The sequence below is a fragment of the Nomascus leucogenys genome, chromosome 4 (assembly GCF_006542625.1).
Source record: "Nomascus leucogenys isolate Asia chromosome 4, Asia_NLE_v1, whole genome shotgun sequence".
Taxonomy (NCBI): Eukaryota; Metazoa; Chordata; class Mammalia; order Primates; family Hylobatidae; genus Nomascus; species Nomascus leucogenys.
In genome coordinates this window covers 83,239,146-83,259,984 of record NC_044384.1, presented here as the reverse complement: position 1 = coordinate 83,259,984, position 20,839 = coordinate 83,239,146, and the positions used below count along the sequence as shown (strand labels likewise).

General features: G+C 43.1%; 1 protein-coding gene across 2 annotated transcripts in view; it reads left to right on the top strand.

The window, feature by feature from the left end:
- ATL3 (atlastin GTPase 3) overlaps nt 1-20,839 on the top strand; it is a 44,230-nt gene that overhangs the window by 6,373 nt on the left and 17,018 nt on the right. For both annotated transcript variants that reach the window (XM_003274133.4, XM_003274132.4), the window contains exons 2-6: nt 7,212-7,426; nt 7,562-7,705; nt 13,724-13,828; nt 14,614-14,664; nt 20,034-20,090. In XM_003274133.4, the coding sequence (XP_003274181.1) occupies nt 7,220-7,426; nt 7,562-7,705; nt 13,724-13,828; nt 14,614-14,664; nt 20,034-20,090 (564 nt within the window). In that variant the 5' untranslated portion in view covers nt 7,212-7,219. The remainder of the gene's footprint in view (nt 1-7,211; nt 7,427-7,561; nt 7,706-13,723; nt 13,829-14,613; nt 14,665-20,033; nt 20,091-20,839) is intronic.

The window sequence follows — 20,839 nt, the reverse complement described above, 5'->3', positions numbered from 1 at the left end:
GAAACGCCACCTCTACTAAAAATACAAAAATTAGGCATGGTGGTGGGTGCCTGTAATCCCAGCTACTCAGGAGGCTGAGGCAGGAGAATTGCTTGAACCCAGGAGGCAGAGGTTGCAGTGAGATGATACTGGGAGGCTGAGGTGGGAGGATTGCCTGAGCCCAGTAGGTCGAGGCTGCAGTGAACCATGATTGCACCATCGCACCTCTAGCCTGTGCAACAGAGTGAGACCCAGTCTTAAAAAAGGTGTAATATATAAGCAGCTCCATTTAACTTGCATTATTGGTGGTGCATACAGCTCAAAATAATTCTTCCCTTACATAGGCCCAAACCCAAGGAGCACCGTCAGTGAACAACAACTTTTTTTTTTTTTTTTTTTTTTTTTTGAGACAAGGTCTTGCTCTGTTGCCCTGATTGGAGTGCAGTGGTTGACTTACTGCAACCTCTGCCTCCCAGGTTCAAGTGATACCAAGTAGCTGGGATTACAGGTGCGTTACCACCATGCCTGGTTAATTTTTGTATTTTTAGTAGAGATGGGGTTTCGCCGTGTTGCCCAGGCTGGTCTCGAACTCCTGATCTCAGGTGATCTGCCTGCCTCAGCCTCCCAAAAGTGCTAGGATTATAGGCGAGACCTCCCATGCCTGGCCAACAAGATCTTTTTAAATCTGGTGGATGTTGATAATCATGCTTATATTACTGGTGTGAAGAGAAATGCAGAGTCACCCCAGCTCTTCCGACTAAACAGAGTCTGGTTCCCTTCCTTTATTCTTGGGTACTGTGCTACAGGGAGAGGAAGAGATGAGTAAGGACTTTTCCCCCATAGCTGTCCTCAGTAGTCTTCAGCTTCTTTTGAAGTACAGTTCACCGTACACAACTGTATACATTCCTCTTTTTTTTTTTTTTTTGAGATGGAGTCTCACTCTGTCACCCAGGCTGGAGTGCAATGGCTTAATCTCAGCTCACCGCAACCTCCGTCTCCTGGTTCAAGCGATTCTCCTGCCTCAGCCTCCCGAGTAGCTGGGATTACAGGCATGTGCCACCACGCCCAGCTAATTTTGTATTTTTAGTAGAGACAGTTTCTCCATGTTGGTCAGGGTGGTCTTGAACTCCCGACTTCAGGTGATCCGCCCGCCTCGGCCTTCCAGTGTTGGGATTTACAGGCATGAGCCCCCATGCCCAGTCTCAACTGTATACATTCTTTTTTTTTGAGACGGAGTCTTGCTGTTGCCCAGGCTGGAGTGCAGTGGCATGATCTCGGCTCACTGCAGGCTCCGCCCCACGGGGTTCACGCCATTCTCCTGCCTCAGCCTCCCGAGTAGCTGGGACTACAGGCGCCCGCCACCTCGCCCGGCTAATTTTTTTTTTATTTTTAGTACAGACGGGGTTTCACCGTGTTAGCCAGGATGGTCTCGATCTCCTGACCTCGTGATCCGCCTGCCTCGGCCTCCCAAAGTGCTGGGATTACAGGCGTGAGCCACCACGCCCGGCCAACTGTATATATTCTTATCATTGGATAACCCCATCTTGTAACCACGTAACTTTATCTTCCATGTCTACTGCTCTGACAATGCCACTTGCATCCTTTGGGTTGTAGCCTTCAACTACATTATGGTACATGTCATTCATTCATTTTACAATAGTTTATTGGCCAGGCATGGTGGCTCACGCCTGTAATCCCAGCACTTTGGGAGGCTGAGGCAGGCGGATCACAAGGTCAGGAGTTTGAGACCAGCCTGGCCATTGTGGTGAAACCCTGTCTCTACTAAAAATACAAAAATTAGCCGGGCATGGAGGTGCATGCCTGTGGTCCCAGCTGCTCGGGAGACTGAGGCAGAGGAGTTGCTTGAACCTGGGAGGTGGAGGTTGCGGTGAGCCAAGATCGCGCCACTGCACTCCAGCCTGGGCAACAGAGCGAGACTCCATCTCAAAAAAAAAAAAATACAATAGTTTATTGTATGTGCTGTGTGTCATTACATTGACATTGCTCATTACATTCACATTGCTCAGTACACTTTTTTTTTTTTTTTTAAGACAGAGTTTCGTTCTGTCGCCCAGGCTAGAGTGCAGTGGTGCAATCTTGGCTCACAGCAACCTCTGCCTCCCGGGTTCAAGTGATTCTCCTGCCTCAGCCTCCCGAGTAGCTGGGATTACAGGTGCCTACCACCACGCCCAGCTAATTTCTTATATTTTTGGTAGAGACAGGGTTTCACCATGTTGGCCAGGGTGGTCTCGAACTCCTGACCTCAAGTGACCTGCTTGCCTCTGCCTCCCAAGGTGCTGGAATTACAGGTGTGAGCCACGGAGGCTGGCCTCGCTCAGTAAACTTTTAATAGTGAAACAGATAAAACAGAAAGATCTGGTATGATGAACTTAATTGTAAAGTCCTGGAAGGCTGTTGTGTTGGCTATTAGGTTTGGCTGTATTTGATGGAGCCTCCAAATAAGTGATTTAAGCAAGGCAGACATTTATTTTTCTTTCACATAGAAGTGAACCAGTATGGCAGTTCTGCTATATGAAATCTGACCTCTCTTGTTTCTCCAGCATTGTTGGGGTGTTGCCCTCATATGCCTGGCCCAAGATGATTCACTCCCACTTTTACATCTAGCCAGCAAGCAGGGGGAAGATGCCTGATCTGGAAGTTGTGTCTGTCATTTCCAGTCACTTCCCATTGGTCAGAATTTAGTCACCTGGTCATATCCTAGCTATAAATTTGGGTTGGAAATGTGTTTCTTCTGGGCAGTTGTATGCCCAGCTAAAAATCTATTATATAGCAGGAGAGAGAAATTAATATTGGGGGAACAACCAGACATCTCTGCCACAATCGAGACTTTGTTTTGTGTTTCTTTGAGTGCTACACAGTACTTAACACTGTGGCTTATCCCTGAAGTCTGAATAAATTCTTCTCATTAGTTCTTTGTATGAAAGACTGAAGGTCTTTGGATCTTGGATTCACCTGCTGCTGGGGCAATAAGAACCCTAAGAGATTATTCACAGAAATGTTTCCTTTTTAATCCAGGCAATAACAGGAAAGAAAAGTATTAGTATACATCGATTACAATGATAGCATGACATTTAACCTATATTTATAACTTGTTTTCCAATAGTCTGCAAAAACTTAAAAAGTAGGAAGAAGCTAGCCACAGTGGCTATCATCCACATTCACAGTGGCCTATCATCCCAGCATTCTGGGAGGCTGAGGTGAGAGGATCACTAGAGCCCAGGAGTTTGAGACTAATGTGGGCCACATAATGAGACCCCCATCTCTACAAAAAAATTAAAAAATTAGCCAGGCGTGGTGGCACACACCTGTAGTCCTAGCTACTCTGGCGGCTGAGGTGGGAGGATTGCTTGAACCCAGTAATTTGAGGCTGCAGTAAGCTAGGATTGCACCACTACATTCCAGCCTGGGTGCCAGAGCAGGATACTGTCTCCAGAAAAAAAAAAAAAAAAGTGCGAAGAACCCTTCTCTTGCTATCTGATATTATAAATGTAAAAAGTGAGCAGCAATTCCAGTAGCTTGAAGGGGAGAGAGTCTTGCAGTCAAACTGTTTTGTCTGCTTTGCCTGCCATGATCTTGTAGCCCTCAGTGCTGGTTAGGCAAAGTCATTTTGGAACCATCTTTGTGATTTTGGCCATGTCTGCCTGTCAGTACTAAGCTTTACTTAATATGTCTCCTTAAGTCTACTTTAAATTGACTTCTTGGCCGGGTACCGTGTTGCTGTGATTTTGGCCATGTCTGCCTGTCAGTACTAAGCTTTACTGGATATGTCTCCTTAAGTCTACTTTAAATTGACTTCTTGGCTGGGTACGGTGTTGCTGTAATCCCAACACTTTGGGAGGCTGAGATAAGTGGATCATTTGAGCTCAGGAGTTCAGGACGGGCCTGGGCAACATGGTGAAACACCGTCTCTCCAAAAATACAAAAATTAGCTGGGTGTGGTGATGAATGCCTGTAGTCCCAGCTACTTGGGAGGCTGAGGTGGGAGGATGACTTGAGCCGGAGAGGCGGAGGTTGCAGTGAAGCAAGATCGTGCCACTGCACTCCAGCCTGAGTTACAGAGCCAGACCTTGTCTTAAATAAATAAACAAACAGACTTCTTAAACTTAGCATCCTTCTAAAGGATAATTTATCAAAATACAGATTTGTTGTTTTAAAGTATACATTAACATGCATAATTATTAAAATTACTATGTCCTTTTAACTACCTAAAAACATCTTTAATAACAGTGACACATACTCACTCTTAGGGAAATAGTTCGTTATTCATTCCTTAGGCCCCACTGGTAGTTTTTTGTGAACTTCCCGTAAGTCCACAGCTACTAAGTGGCTCTGAATTTCTTTCTTTTTTTTTTTTTTTTTTTTGAGATAGAGTCTTGCTCTGAAATCTAGGCTGGAGTGCAGCGGCACGATCTTGGCTCACTGCAACCTCCACCATGCAGGTTCAAGCAATTCTCCTGCCTCAGCCTCTGGAGTAGCTGGGATTACAGGCGCCCACCACCACGCCCGGCTAATTTTTGTATTTTTAGTAGGGACGGAGTTTCACCATGTTGGACCAGGCTGGTCTCGAACTCCTGACCTCGGGTGACAAGCCCGCCTTGGCCCCCAAAGTGCTGGGATTACAGGCGTGAGCCACCACATCTAGCCTGAATGAATTTCCTTCCTGCTTTCTTTTCACTTTTTTTTTTTTTTTTGAGACGGAGTCTCACTCTTTCGCCCAGGCTGGAGTGCAGTGGCGCAATCTTGGCTCACCACAACCTCCACCTCCTGGGTTCAAGCACTTCTCCTGCCTCAGCCTCCTAAGTAGCTGGGATTACAAGCATGTGCCACCACACCCGGCTAATTTTGTATTTTTAGTAGAGGTAGGGTTTCTCCATGTTGGTCAGGCTGGTCTGGAACTCACGACCTCAGGTGATCTGCCCGCCTTGGCCTCCCAAAGTGCTGGGATTGCACAGGTGAGCCACCGCGCCCGGCCCCTTGCCTTCTCTTCTGTTCTCTTCTGTTCTCTTCTGTTCTCTTCTCTTCTCTTCTCTTCAAACAGTCTCTCGCTATATTGGCCAAGTTGGTCTTGAACTCTGGCCTCAAGCAATTCTCCCATCTCAGCTTCTCTAAGTGCTAGGATTACAGGCGTGGATGCTGTGCCTCACCTCAATTTCAAATTAATTAATTATCTTTGTGTTTTGGTAGAGAAACTCTGGTAAGGAAAGTATAATACTAGTTAGTGCTTAATTTTGAACTATAGAATTAATTGCTTCTAAAACTTTTTGAGTTATTACTAGTGATATGCAAAACACAGCCACCTAAAGATCTTTTTGAGCTTATTCCTAGGACCTGTTGGGCAATATGCTGAACCTTCATAAGCCTTCATTTCCTTCTTTTTTTTTTTTTTTTTTTGAGACCAAGTCTCACTCTGCCGCCCAGGCTGGAGTGCAGTGGCGCGATCACCGCACACTGCAGCTTCTGCCTCCCGGTTCAAGCAATTCTTCTCCCTCAGCCTCTTGAGTAGCTGGGACCACAGGCGTGCGTCACCATGCCTGGCTAATTTTTTTTTTTTTTTGTATTTTTATAGAGACGGGGCTTTACCATGTTGGCCAGGCTGGTTTTGACCTCCTGACCTCAAGTGATCAGCCTGCCTTGGCCTCCCAAAGTGCTGGGATTGTAAGTGTGAGACACTGAGCCTGGCCATTTCCTTCTTTTTAAAATGGGGCAGTATTATTTACATCATAGAGTTGTTCTGAGGATTAAATAATATATATATATTTGTATATATATATCTCTAAATAAAGCTTAGCAGTGGCAAACACTGTCATTGATAGACATTGTTTTATTTCCACTTTTGGACTGTTTTGAGTAAAGCTGATAATGAACTTTCTGTTTTTGAGATAGAGTCTTGCAATATTGTCCAGGTTGGTCTTAAACTCCTGGGCCCAAGTGATCCTCCTGCCTCAGCTCTCCAAGTAGCTGGGACTATATGTGTGAGCCACTACGCCCAGCTCAACATTCTTGTATATATGTTTTTTGGTGGACGTAGGCATTCATTTCTCTTAGGTGTATACCTAGGAGTAGAATTGCTGGATCACAGATACATTTAATTTTTGTAGATACTGCCAAACAGTTTTTTGAAGTGGCTTTAGTATTTTGTGCTCCTATCAGAATGTGTGAGAATTCCAGTTGCTTCCTACCCTGTCCCAAAGTTGATATTGTCAGTCTTTAAATTTTAGCCATTCTGATGGGCAGGTAGTGGTATCTTATTGTGGTTTTAATTTACATTTCCCTGTTAAGTAATGATACGGAAGTACCTTTTAATGGGATTTGTATATCTTTTTCTTGCAAAGTGCCTGTTATTTTTTTCTTAGGGATTGCTATGTTGATGTTGGATGTGGGTCCTTTGGAAACAGATGTTGTGAATACTCTTCCCTAGCCTATGGCTTGCATTTTTACTTATTGAAGTCTTTAAGTGAACAAAATTTTTAATTTTAATGAAGTCTGTGTTATTTTATTTTCTTTAATGGTTAGTACTTTATTTCTTTGAGACAGGGTCTTATCTGTCGCCCAGGTGGGAGTGCAATGGCATGATCTTGGCTCACTGCAACCTCTGCCTCTCAGGTTCAAGTTATTCTCGTGCCTCAGCCTCCCGAGTAGCTAGGACTTACAGGTGCACACCACCACACTCAGCTAATTTTTGTATTTGTTGGTAGAGATGGGGTTTTGTCATGTTGGTCAGGCTGGTCTTGAACTCCTGACCTCAAGTGATCCACCCACCTCAGCTTCCCAAAGTGCTGGGATTACAGGGGCAAACCACTGTGCCCTGCTCTTTTATGGTTAGTACTTTTGTGTCCGTTTTTTGTTTTGTTTAGTTTTGTCACCCAGGTTGGAGTACAGTGGTATGGTCATAGCTCACTGCAACCTCAAACCCCTGGGCTCAAGCAGTCTTCCTGCCTCAGCCTCCCAAGTAGCTAGGACTACAGGTGTACACCACTACACCTGGCTAATTTTTTAAGATTTCATAGCGTTGGGTTTCACTGTTTCCCAGACCAGTCTGAAACTCCTGGCCTCAAGTAATCTTTCTGCTTTGGTTTCCCAAAGTGCTGTGATTATAGGCATGAGCCACTGAGCCTGGCCCTGTCCCCTGTTTAAGAAGTTTTTGTTTTCCCTATATTCGAAAACATATTTTAAATATTTGACATTGATTTTTTTTCTCTGCATGAACATAGGTGATGCCATGGAGAGCAGCAAGCCTGGTCCAGTGCAGGTTGTTTTGGTTCAGAAAGATCAACATTCCTTTGAGCTAGATGAGAAAGCCTTGGCCAGCATCCTCTTGCAGGACCACATCCGAGATCTTGATGTGGTAGTGGTTTCAGTGGCTGGTGCCTTCCGAAAGGGCAAGTCCTTCATTCTGGATTTTATGCTACGATACTTATATTCTCAGGTAAGATAGAATTATTTTATTTCAAGTAAAAAGTGAGACGTTAATGTCCAAAAAAGCGAAATAAGCTCATAGATAATATCCTTGATGCATAAAATTTTTAATTTAAGATTTAATGGAAATTTCTTACTTCTGTAGAAGGAAAGTGGCCATTCAAATTGGTTGGGTGACCCAGAAGAACCATTAACAGGATTTTCATGGAGAGGGGGATCTGATCCAGAAACCACTGGGATTCAGATCTGGAGTGAAGTTTTCACTGTGGAGAAGCCAGGTGGGAAGAAGGTAAGGATGAAAATGACCTTACAGATTAACAACAACAACAACAACAACAAAATATGAACTTCAGCACGTACTGTGTTAACCCAATTAAAAACCTTTTATTAAAGAATTTAAAATGGATAAAGGAAGAAAAGTTAAAAAGTTCCTGTTTTGTCCTGAAATTTTAGTCTGTTGTGGATAAATAGGATTTTCTGACACAGATATGAGAAGTTGTAGCTTCGATGTCTAGCTGTAGTCTCCTTGGTCTGCTGATTGCATTATTTTAATTTTCTTTTCTGGAAAAACATTTTTGCTAAAAGCTATACAGACTTTTTCCTTTGTACCTAACAGTACTTTATGTAGTATTGCTTAGGGCCATGTAGCATTTTTAGACTCAATTAAAAAATATTAATCTGTTGCTGACTCTGTTAATTCCTATTTCAACATGTGTTTCCTTGAATAATTCAGGATACAACTTACTGTGTATGACAGCTTTCCTTCACACACTATATTATTTTTGTGGGTGTGTGTATATCCGACTTGGGGAGAATTTAAAAAACACATAGCTTTTTAATTTGTTTGAAACAGACCTTCTGCCTGTTACATTTTGTGCTCTTAACCAATTAAAGAAGCCAGTGGCAGCCGGGCGCTGTGGCTCACGCCTGTAATCCCAGCAGTTTGGGAGGCCAAGGTGGGCGGATCACAAGGTCAGGAGTTTGAGACCAGCCTGGCCAACATAGTGAAACACTGTCTCTACTAAAAATACAAAAAATTAGCTGGGTGTGGTGGTGGGCGCCTGTAATCCCAGCTACTTGGGAGGCTGAGGCAGGAGAATCACTTGAACCTGGGAGGCAGAGGTTGCAGTGAGCTGAGATCACGCCACTGTCCTCTAGCTCGGGCGACAGTACGAGACTCTGTCTCAAAAAAAAAAAAGCCAATGGCATTTTTAGTTTCATATTGTGTTTTCCACTGGTATATACCTGTTGATTTGTTTGTGTCTTTTATGAACTGTTATTTTCTGAAATTTTTTTTCAGTAAAAGGAAGGAAGATGTGAAAACAACTTTTTATCAAAGTGAATGATTTAAAATTAATACATATTGATTGTTTTTAAGATTCTTAAATAAAATGCATGAATATAGTTTAAAAGGTCAAATACTACTGTAAGGCTTCTAACAGAAAGCAGCTGTCATGTGTGTTATTCTCCTCTCTGCCCAGTTTTCACTTCCCAGAGGCTGATGCTCTTATGTGTTACCACTTCTGTTCTTTACATCCTTACTCCTGTATGGGTGGCATAGATCTGGCTGTTGTTGTTCTGGGAGTTGAGCAGGGAAATGGCATTGGGGATCTCACTGTTCAGAAGGTGGGCATTCACTACCCCCCAGCTATCAGTAGGGCTTCTTAGCCCCAGTCTCATCCATGCCTTGTAAGCTATGGGCATAGAGCCTCTCCACAGATTTCTTTGTAAGGATCGGTAGGGGTAAGTCAGTGTTTCTTATACAGACTTTCATCCATTAACTTCTGTTTTTAGCCCAATCCTATAAGCATGCCTTCACGCCTGTTTGTGCTTTTTTTTTTTTGAGACATCCCGCTCTGTTGCTCAGGCTGGAGTGCAGTGGCACAATCTTGGTCACTACAGTCTCCGCCTCCCAGGTTCAAGCAATTCTTCTGCCTCAGCCTCCTGATTAGCTGGGACTATAGGCGTACACCGCCATGCCCAGCTAATTTTTAGTAGAGACAGGGTTTCACAATGTTGGCCAGGCTGGTCTGGAACTCCTGACCTCATGATCCGCCTGTCTCAGCCTCCCAAAGTGCTGGGATTACAGGGGTGAGCCACCATGCCTGTCCACCTTTGATATTTTGAAGTGCTGGACTGTTGGTACTGAATTATTTTAGCTTTCATACATCTGAAAAATCTTTATTTTGCCTTTGTTTTGGAAAATATTTACTCTTAGTATAGAGTTCTAGGCCAACATATTTTTCTCAGTACTTCAAAGGTGTTGTCCCTTTGCCTTTTTGCTGCCATTGTTTCTTTTTTTTTTTTTTTTTTGAGAGGGAGTCTGGCTCTGTCGCCCAGGCTGGAGTGCAGTGGTGCGATCTCGGCTCACTGCAAGCTCCACCTCCCAGGTTCACGCCATTCTCCTGCCTCAGCCTCCCAAGGCGCTGGGACTACAGGCACCTGCCACCACGCCTGGCTAATTTTTTGTATTTTTAGTAGAGATGGTTTCACTGTGTTAGCCAGGATGGTCTCAATCTCTGACCTCGTGATCTGCCTGCCTTGGCCTCCCAAAGTGCTGGGATTACAGGCGTGAGCCACTGTGCCAGGCCAATGTAGTTCATGTTTTTTGTATGTGGGTTTTGTTGAGCTTCTTGAATCTGCAGATTTATAATTTTTATCAAATTTGGACATTTTAAGGTTATTATTTCTTCAAGTTTTTTTGGTCTGTTATTCCCTTTGGAGACTCCTATTACATGTGCCTCTTGCTGTTTGAAGTTGTTCCACAGCTGGTTGATGCTTTGTTCATTTAAAATTCTTTGGCCAGGCGCAGTGGCGCACGTCTGTAATCCCACACTTTGGGAGGCCGAGGTGAGTGGATCACCTGAGGTTAGGAGTTTGAGACCAGCCTGACCAACATGGTGAAAACCCATCTCTACTAAATACAAAAAATTAGCTGGGTGTGGTGGGTTATGCCTGTAATCCCAGCTACTTGGGAGGCTGAGGCGGGAGAGTCGCTTTAACCCAGGAGGTGGAGGTTGCAGTGAGCCGAGATTGCACCATTGCACTTCCGCCTGGGCAACAAGAGCTAAACTCCATCTAAAAAATAAAAAATAAAAAAAGGCCAGGCGCAGTGGCTCATGCCTGTATTCCCAGCACTTTGGGAGGCTGAGGTGGGCGGATCACCTGAGGTCAGGGGTTCGAGACCAGCCTGGCCAACATGGTGAAACCCTGTCGCTACTAAAAATACAAACATTAGCCGGGCTTGGTGGCGCCCACCTGTAATCCCAGCTATTTGGGAGGCTGAGGCAGGAGAATTGCTGGAACCTGGGAGGCGGAGATTGCAGTGGGATTAGGAAGAGTACTCAGAGTCTTGCCTCAGTAATGAGGAATAACTACCAACACTCTCTGGTTCCATTTAACAAATCTAAACAGCAAGAACAGAAAAAACCAGAGTTTCCAAATTACTTAACTACATCTCAGAATAAAGCTAGATATGTTATAGGAATGCAAAAATAACCAGCACCCAACAAGGGAAAATCCACAAATCTACATCCTATCAAAAATTTGCAGACATGCAAGAAGCAGAAAAATATAACCCAAATGAGGAGAAAAATCAATCAAAACTGTCTCAGAACTAACACAGATATTAAAATTAACAGAAAACAACTTTTTTTTTTTTTTTTTTTTTGAGACAGTCTTGCTCAATTAAAAATACAAAAATTAGCCGGGTGTGGTGGTGTGCGCCTGTAATCCCAGCTACTCAGGAGGCTGAGGCAGGAGAATTGCTTGAACCTGGGAGGTAGAGGTTGCAGTGAGCCGAGGTTGTGCCATTGCAGTCCAGTCTGGGTGACAAGAGCAAAACTCTGTCTCAAAAAAAAAAAAAAAAAAAAGGCCAGGCGCAGTGGCTCATGCCTGTAATCCCAGCACTTTGGGAGGCCGAGGCGGGCCGATCATCTGAGGTCAGGAGTTCGAGATGAGCCTGACCAACATGGTGAAACCCTGTCTCTACTAAAAATACAAAAATTAGCCGGGCATAGTGGCTCATGCCTGTAATCCCAGCTACTCGGGAGGCTGAGGCAGGAGAATCGCTTGAACCTGGGAGGTGGAGGTTGCAGTGAGCCAAGATCATGCCATTGCACTCCAACCTGGGCAACAGAGTGAAACTCCATAATCCCAGCACTTTGGGAGGCCGAGGTGGGCGGATCATGAGGTCAGGAGATCGAGACCATCCTGGCTAACACAGTGAAACCGCGTCTCTACTAAAAATACAAAAATTAGCCAGGCGTGGTGGCGGGCGCCTATAGTCCCAGCTACTCAGGAGGCTGAGGCAGGAGAATGGCGTGAACCTGGGAGGCGGAGCTTGCAGTGAGCCGAGATCGCGCCACTGCACTCCAGCCTGGGCGACAGCGCAAGACTCCGTCTCAAAAAAAAAAATCGTATCTTTATTTTGTTCATTTTGGGTTTTCAGGAAAATTAATTGGAACCTGCCCCATTCCCACACTCTCCTTCAGTTTGCTCTATTGTTTACATCTTGTAATAGTGTGATACATTTGTTACAATTAATATTTGAACCAATATATTGTCATTAGCTAAAGCCCATACATAGTTTACTTTAGGGCTCACTGATTGTGTTGTACATTGGATTTTGACAACTGTGTAGTGACATGTGCCCACTATTACTGTATCATACAGAATAGTCACACTGCCCTAAACATTCTCTGTAATGTACCTATCTGTTCCTCTCTTCTTCCCTCCCCACAAACTCCTCCACTGATCCTTTTTTTTTTTTTTTTTTTGAGACAGAGTCTTGCTCTGTCGCCCAGGCTGGAGTGCAGTGGCGCAATCTCGGCTCACTGCAACCTCTGCCTTCCGGGTTCACGCCATTCTCGTGCCTCAGCCTCCCGAGTAGCTGGGACTACAGGCGCCCGCCACTGTGCCCGGCTAATTTTTTGTACTTTTAGTAGAGACGGGATTTCACTGTGTTAGTCAGGATGGTCTCGATCTCCTGACCTCGTGATCCGCCCACCTCGGCCTTCCAAAGTGCTGGGATTACAGGTGTGAGCCACCACGCCCGGCCAATCTTTTTACTGTCTCCATAGTTTTGCCTTTACTGGAATGTCATATAGTTAGAATCATAAAATATGCAGCTTTTTCAGATTGGCCTCTTTCACTTAGCAATGCGATTTTAAGATTTCTGCAACTCTTTTGTGTCTTGATAGTTCATTTCTTTTTATTGCTGAATAGTATTCTACATTATGAATTCACCAGTTTGTTCATCCATTTGCCTGTTGAAGGACATCTTGGTTGCTTTCAAATTTTGACAATTAAGAATAAAGCTCCTATAAATACTCATGTGTTGGTTTTTGTTGAGACGTAAGTTTTCAGCTCCTTTGGGTATATACCAAAGAGTTTTGGTTTTTTTTTTTTTTTTTGAGACAAAATCTCGCTCTCTCACCCAGGCTGGAGTTCAGCGGTGTGGTCTCGGCTCACTGCAACCTCTGCCTCCTGGGTTCAAGCAATTCTCCTGCCTCAGCCTCTGGAGTAGGTGGGACTACAGGTGCACGCCACCATGCCCATTTTTTTTGTATTTTTAGTAGAGACGGGATTTTGCCATGTTAGCCAGGCTGGTCTCGAACTCTGGACCTTAGGTGATCCACCTGCCTTGGCCTCCCAAAGTACTGGGATTACAGGTGTGAACCACTGCACCTGGCCTAATTTTTGTATTTTTGGTAGAGACATGATTTCACCGTGTTGGCCAGGCTGGTCTGGAACTCCTGGCCTCAAGTGATCCACCTGACTTGGCCTCCCTCCCAGAGTGCTGGGATTACAGGCATGAGCCATTGCACCCATCCTAATTTTTTAAATTTTGTATAGAGACAGGGTCTCACTGTGTTGCCCAGGCTGGTATTGAACTCCTGGGCTCAAGTGATGCTGCTGCCACGGCCTCCTAAAGTGTTGGTATTATAGGTGTGAGCCGCCGCACCTGGCCAAGATGAATATTTTTTAGTTTCTTTTTCAACAACAGAAAACATCCAAATGCCTGGCTGGGTGATACGCTAATTGCTTTCAACTTTTGTCTGTTTAAGTTGGTGGGGCAATTTTTGCCTTCCATATTGCTCTGTATACCTCTGGATAATCTTCAGTAGAGTGCTGTAGTCAAAGCAAAGCACCTAAATAGTTGTACAGAACCTACAAGCAGGTGCTTAAGGCTCACGTAAACATTACCTGTACTTTAAGTATGTATTACCTGTACTTTTCAATTTCTCCTTTACATTTTCCTCCTTCTTAGTTTAATCTCTTTTGTTTGTATTTTCCTTTTTTTTAGGTTGCAGTTGTTCTGATGGATACCCAGGGGGCATTTGACAGCCAGTCAACTGTGAAAGACTGTGCTACCATCTTTGCTCTAAGCACTATGACTAGTTCTGTTCAGGTAAAAACCATTTGACTCAAAAGCTCTCAAAGGCAGTAAGATAAAGGGAGGAAATACAGTTTTGGTTATTGTTCTGTTAACAGAATTTCTGGGATGTTACGTAAATATTATTTTTAAACTGTGGATTCAGTTACTCTTTTTTTTTTTTTTTTGAGACGGAGTCTTGCTCTGTCGCCCAGGCTGGAGTGCAGTGGCGCAATCTCGGCTCACTGCAAGCTCCGCCTCCCGGGTTCACGCCATTCTCCTGCCTCAGCCTCTCCGAGTAGCTGGGACTACAGGTGCCCGCCACTACGCCCGGCTAATTTTTTTTGTATTTTTAGTAGAGGCGGGGTTTCACCGTGGTTTCAATCTCCTGACCTCATGATTCGCCCGCCTCGGCCTCCCAGAGTGCTGGGATTACAAGCGTGAGCCACCGCACCCGGCTCAGTTAAACTCTTAAAAGTTTGAGAAGGAGCCAAAGAATTTTTCCTCTTTGGTCATAATTATATATAATATGTTCCAAGAAAAGTCCAGAAAATGGAAATTTATATCTATTACATCATATCGAAAATATAGATTTGATTAGAACTTAGGAAAACTATATTTTAAACTGTAAAGGAAGAATTTTTGATTTCAACCTTATGTGCATAGTTTTCCAAAAGGCAGATCATATTACTGTTTGAACAGGCCTCATGTTCTTATATGCAAGTCTTCAATTGTTCAAAACTTCTGTCAGCCCTTTAGGCTTATTTGGGATTTGTTTGAAGTAAGCCAGAGTAGTATCAATCTGGATTTTTGTTTTCTAGATTTATAATTTATCCCAGAACATTCAAGAAGATGATCTTCAACAGCTGCAGGTATGTAGTTCTCATAACAATTTTAACATCATATTATTTAAAAGTTTTAAGATTAAGAAAAATTTTACAACTGAATAGTTTTTAGCAAAAGATTGAAATGTAGAGGAAGGTTTTTGGTTCATAGTAATTCTATACTATGTATATCCATTGGTGGGGTGGAGCAGGAGCAGTTGGGGAATGCCTTAATGAGCAGAGAATGAAAGAAAGTGGGCAAATGAGTCCTTCAGATACATTTGGGTGGAAAACTGTTACAGGAGAGGAGCAGCTGCTGGAAGACAGACCCTGAGGGGAGTGTGCTTGGCAAGATCAAGGAATGGCAGGGAGGCCAGTGGGTAGGATTGGAGAGTGTGACAGGAAGGGCTAAGTGATGAAGTCAGAGAGGCAGTGAGGTCCCACTCATGCTGGGTCTGTTCCTCTGGCGAAGGTGGGAGCCGTGGGAGGGTCGTCAGCAATGATGTCATCCGACATGTTGTAAAGGGATCAGTCTGGCTGCCATGTTCAGAATAGATTTTTTTTTTTTTAAGACGAAGTCTTGCTCTTGTCCCCAGGCTGGAGTGCAATGGTGCAGTCTTGGCTCACTGCAAGCTGGGATTACAGGTGTGCACCACCATGCCCGGCTACTTTTTGTATTTTTAATAGGGACGGGGTTTCACCATGTCGGTCTGGCTGGTCTCAAATTGTTGACCTCGTGATCCGCCTGCCTTGGCCTCCCAAAGTGCTGGGATTACAGGCATGAGCCACCACGCCTGGCCTTTTTCTTCTCTTTTTTTTATAGCAGCAGTTATTATCTGTTTTTCCCACAAAATGCTCTTTTGTGAGTATTCCAGGGTTGGATGCAATTCTGGTATGTTGCTCTAATGCTACTTCTCCCACTGACATTCAAGAAAGCATCAGAATGTGAGTGAGTAAGGGTGTCATTATTATAGGGATTACCTTGAATTAGTTCTATTTTATGTTTATTTAAAAAAAACAAGGAAAATTCCTCCTAAACCTCGGTCCTTAATGTTGCTTATGGCAATTGTCTGTACTTCATAATTGGTAGTTCTATACCAGTGCCATGGCTTAGTGGTTGAGAGCTGTTGTTCTGTAAAACTTCCATCACAACTTGAGCTGGTCACCATTTCACCTTAAATTTATTCCTTTCTAAGCTCCTTCCTTTCATCCATTTTTTAAATGCTTACCTTGTGTGAGGTAGAGGGCCAAGTGCTATAGATATATGTAAGGTCACATTCACAGGTACCAGGTGCGAGGACTTCAGCATATTTTTCTTCGGGACACAATTCAACCCGTAAGAGGTAGTAAGTAGATTATGATGCAATGATTATGTAATTCAGCTTGTCTCACATGACAAGGCTTGTTGGTAGATTCAGCAACTGTATAATATAAATATTACAGAGGAGAAAATAATATGTTTATGTGCCTGGAAATCCATAAGAATCAACTAGAAAATTATTTGGAACTTAAAAAATAATGAAGGTCTCCATTACAAAATACAGATACAAAATCATTAGGTTTTCCTCTCTACTAACAATAACCAGTTTAAAAATGTAATGGAAAAAATTGACTATAGCAACAAAATATTGAAAACAGAATAAACTTTAAAAAGATCTATATGGAGCACTTCAGAATTGTATGAGTCATATAAAAGATTTAACATGCAGAAATATGCCTTGTTTCTTCTATGTGGGGATGATAATAGCCAACATGTATTTATTGCTTACTCTGTACTAGATACTGCAGTGTGTTATAAACATTATCTCATTTAGACTGAGAATTATAAAGTTGTCAGTTCTTCCCTACTAAACAAAATCATAAAGGCATTATTTTGGGAACCTGACAGAATTGTTGTGAAATTCATTTGGAAAGTTAAATTGTAAAACAGCCAAGAAAATTACAGGGGAAATATGAGATAATTGACTTAGTACATATTATAAATCTGTAATTACAAGAACATGGCATTGGTTCAGGAAAAAATAGATCAATGCAATGTACTTATGATATACTACATTTTCATATATTTTATTCTACTTAAGAATATATACACATATACCATAAAGGATAGATCAGTCAATAAATGGTGTTAGGACAGTTGGCTATGTATTTAGATAAATTAGAAATTATATTCCTCTTTGGAATGCTGAGGCAGGCTGAGTTTGGGTGTTCGAGACCAGTCTGGCCAACATGGTGAAACTCCGTCTCTACCAAAAGTACAAAAAAAAAAAAAAAAAAAATTAGCTGGGTGTGGTGGCCACATGCCTGTAATCTCAGCTACTCGGGAGGCTGAGGCCTGAGAATCACTTGAACCTGGGAGGCAAAGGTTGAAGTGAGCTGAGAGCACACCACTGCACTCCAGTCTGGGTGACAGAGTGAGACTCTGTCTTTAAAAAAAAAAAAAAAAAAAAAAAAGAAAATTATATTATTATATTTCTACCTTGTACTATATACAAAAATTCCAGATAGACCAGATAGATTAAATATTTTGATGTAAAAAAAGAAATCACAGCTGGGTGTGGTGGCTCATGCCTGTAATCCCAGCACTTTGGGAGGCTGAGGTGGGTGAATCATGAGGTCAGGAGTTTGAGACCAGCCTGGCAAACATGGTGAAACCCCGTCTCTACTAAAAATACAAAAATTAGCTGCGTGTTGATGTTCATGCAGAACCTTCTGATTAAACACATTAATATTTCTTCAGTGAAATATATGACCAGTCAAATGGGGTAAATAAGCCTATAAAAAGCTTCATGTCAGTTGAAGGCAGGTTTTTCTTCCAAATAAGTTTCCCACCTAACCTGGATTTTTAGTACTTTTTTTTTTTTTTTGAGATGGAGTCTCCCTCAGTTGCCCAGGCTGGAGTGCAGTGGCACGATCTTGGCTCACTCACTGCAACCTCCGCCTCCCAAGTTCAAGTGATTCTGCTGCCTTAGCCTCCCGAGTAGCTGGGACTGCAGGTGCGTGCCACCACACCCGGCTAATTTTTTTGTACTTTTAGTAGAGACAGGGTTTCACTATGTTGGTCAGACTGACCTCGAACTCCTAACCTGAAATGATCCGCCTGCCTCATCCTCCCAAAGTGCCAGGATTACAGGTGTGAACCACCATGCCTGGCCTTTTTGTTTTTTTGCCTTTTTTTTTTTTTTAGAGACAGAGTCTTACTCTGCTGCCTAGGCTGGAGTGCAGTGGTGCGATCTTGGCTCACTGCAACCTCCACCTCCCGGGCTCAAGCGATTCTCCTGCCTCAGCCTCCTGAGAAGCTGGGATTACAGGCATCTGCCACCATGCCCAGCTAAGTTTTGTATTTTTAGTAGAGACAGGGTTTCGCCATGTTGGCCAGGCTGGTCTCGAACTCCTGACCTCAAGTGATCTGCCTGCCTTGGCCTCCCAAAGTGCTGGGATTACAGTGGACAGCCCTGCTAAGAGGCTTTTCTCAAATGTCTAGCTGGTGGTCCTTGACTACCTATTTAAGAGAGAGCCACTAACAATCCAACTGGGAGCTTTGATAAGAGGATAGGCCTTGTGTACTGGTTTGGATCACAATGAGGTAGGTGGTTTGGCAAGGTTATCTAGCTATTTTGTTGCCAACTCCTAAATGTCTGTTTTTTTTGCAGATATTTATTCTTGGGTTGTTAGTTTCCCTGGAAAAAATTTCTTTAAATTCCTGCCTTGGTGGGTAAAAGCTTGCTGTGGCAACCAGTAGGGTGAGAGGGCTAAGGAATCCCACTGCTCGCTATGTGGACTTTGATTTAAGTACCTGTTTGAAGGTAGGAGACTTACTCTAACCTCAGCTGAGTTTGGTATCTTAAGTCTAGATTTTTTTTTGGATTTATCTTCTCCAGATAGTACACTTCCCATCTTCTATGGAGGCAGGAAAAATACGGGGGTTAGAGAGGGGTATCTGGAAGTGTAGGTGCTTTTTCCTAAGACTCACATATTTTCTAGTTGTCAGCTGCACTCCTACACCTCATTCTGTAAGGTAACTGTATGCTTATAATTTCTGAGCATTTCAGGGATTCTACTGAGATAATTTGCTTCTTCCTTATTGGTCCCTGTCTCTTCCAGATTTCTTAGCAGAACAGAGAAGGCCAAAACTTGAGACAGTTCTCATTTGTCTATTTTCTATCCAGAATGTTTTTGACAGGTCTTTTCTGCTGGCTGCTTTGTCCTGTTTATTTATTTACTTTTAAACTTTGTTTTGTTATGCTTTTATTGAGGCTTCCTGAAGAAATAGAGGTAAATATACATGTAAACCTTAACCTTAAAGAATTCAGTCATTTGAATGGCATAAATATTATGGGCCTAACACTTTTCTTGCTGCTGGAAATCCAGTAGTACACAAAACAGACAAATATTCCTGCCCTCATGGAGTTTAAATGCTAGTATAAGGACAGATGCAAATCAAGACAAGAAGAGGTATAGTATATTAGATAATGATAAATGTTAAGAAAAAAATTTTTAAGGCTGGGTGTGGTGGCTCACGCCTGTAATCCCAGCACTTTGGGAGGCCGAGGCAGGTGGATCACCTGGGGTCAGGAGTTTGAGACCAGCCTGACCAACATGGAGAAACCCCATCTCTACTAAAAATACAAAATTAGCCAGGTGTGGTGGCACATGCCTGTAATCCCAGCTACTCGGGAGGCTGAGGCAGGAGAATCGCTTGAACCCGGGAGGCGGAAGTTGCAGTGAGCCACGTGCCATTACACTCCAGCCTGGGCAACAAGAGCACAACTCTGTCTCAAAAAAAAAAAAAAAAAAAGACATGAAGTAGGAAATATTATTGGGAAACTTGTAATCTTTTTCGGTAGGTGGCCATGGAAGTCTTCACTGAGGAGCTATTTGAAAGACCTTAAGAAGTGAGGGAGCGGATCATGAGGATAGGATATTTGGGAGAAGAACTTATAGTTAGTGGGAGGAGCCAGTACGAAGGTCCTAAGGCAGCAGTGTGCCGCATGTGTTTGAAGAACAGGAAGGAGGGCCAGTGTGGCTGCATCACACTGTAAGGACTGGCTTTAATACTGAATGAGGTTGCAGGGTTTTGAGCAAAGCCATGATATGATCTAACTAACCATATTATAACAGAGTCAATGTGGCTGCTGTATTGAGAATAGCCCATAGGGAGGCATGGGCTGAAGCAGTTAGGAGGCTATTGCACACATGGAAATAGTGAGTGGCTGGATTCTGGATTTGTTGATGAATTCGGATGTGGGATGTGAGCAGGGAATAACCAAGATGATTTTAAGGTACATGACTCCTGTGGGCTTTTGAAACTGTAGAAGTCTGGTATCAATATAAATATAATGAATACTTTGCTAAAAAAGCCATAGAACTATTTTAAGTAATTTTGCTTTACAAACCATAATGCTTCTTTTTTAAAGCTCTTCACAGAATACGGTCGTCTGGCAATGGATGAAATTTTCCAAAAGCCTTTCCAGGTTAGAATATGTATTTTAAATATAATTCATATCTTTGTTTTTGTTTTCACAGATTGGCAAACTACAGCTCATAGGCCAAATCTAGCTTGCCACCTGTTTTTATATGACTTGTGAGCTAAGAATGGTTTTTACATTTTTAAATGGTTGAAAAAAATGAGCAGTACTATTTTATGACATGTAAATTACCTGAAATTCAAATGTCAGTGTCTGTAGGTAAAATTTTAATGGAACACAACCATGCTTATTTGTCTTTGTACTGTCTGTGACTGCTTTCCTGCTACAGCGGCAGAGTTGAGTAATCGCTTAAAAAGTAAACTCTGTGGGTTGGGCGTGGTAGCTTACGCCTGTAATCCCAGCACTTTGGGGAGGCCCAGGTAGAAGAATTGCTAGAGCCCAGGAGTTTGAGACCAGCCTGGGCAACATAGCAAGACGTGTCTTAAAAAAAATGGGGGCAGGTGCAGTGGCTCGTGCCTGTAATCCCAGCACTTTGGGAGGCCAAGGCAGGCAGATCACCTGAGGTCAAGAGTTCAAGACCAGCTTGGCCAACATGGAACCTGTCTCTACTAAAAATACAAAAATTAGCTGGGCATGGTGGTGGATGCCTGTAATCTTAGCTACTCAGGAGGCTAAGGCAGGAGAGTCGCTTGAGCCTGGTAGGTGAAGGTTACAGTGAGCTGAGGTCATGCCACTATACTCCAGCCTGGGCAACAGAGCAAGACTTTGTCTCAAAAAAAGAAAAAAACAAACAA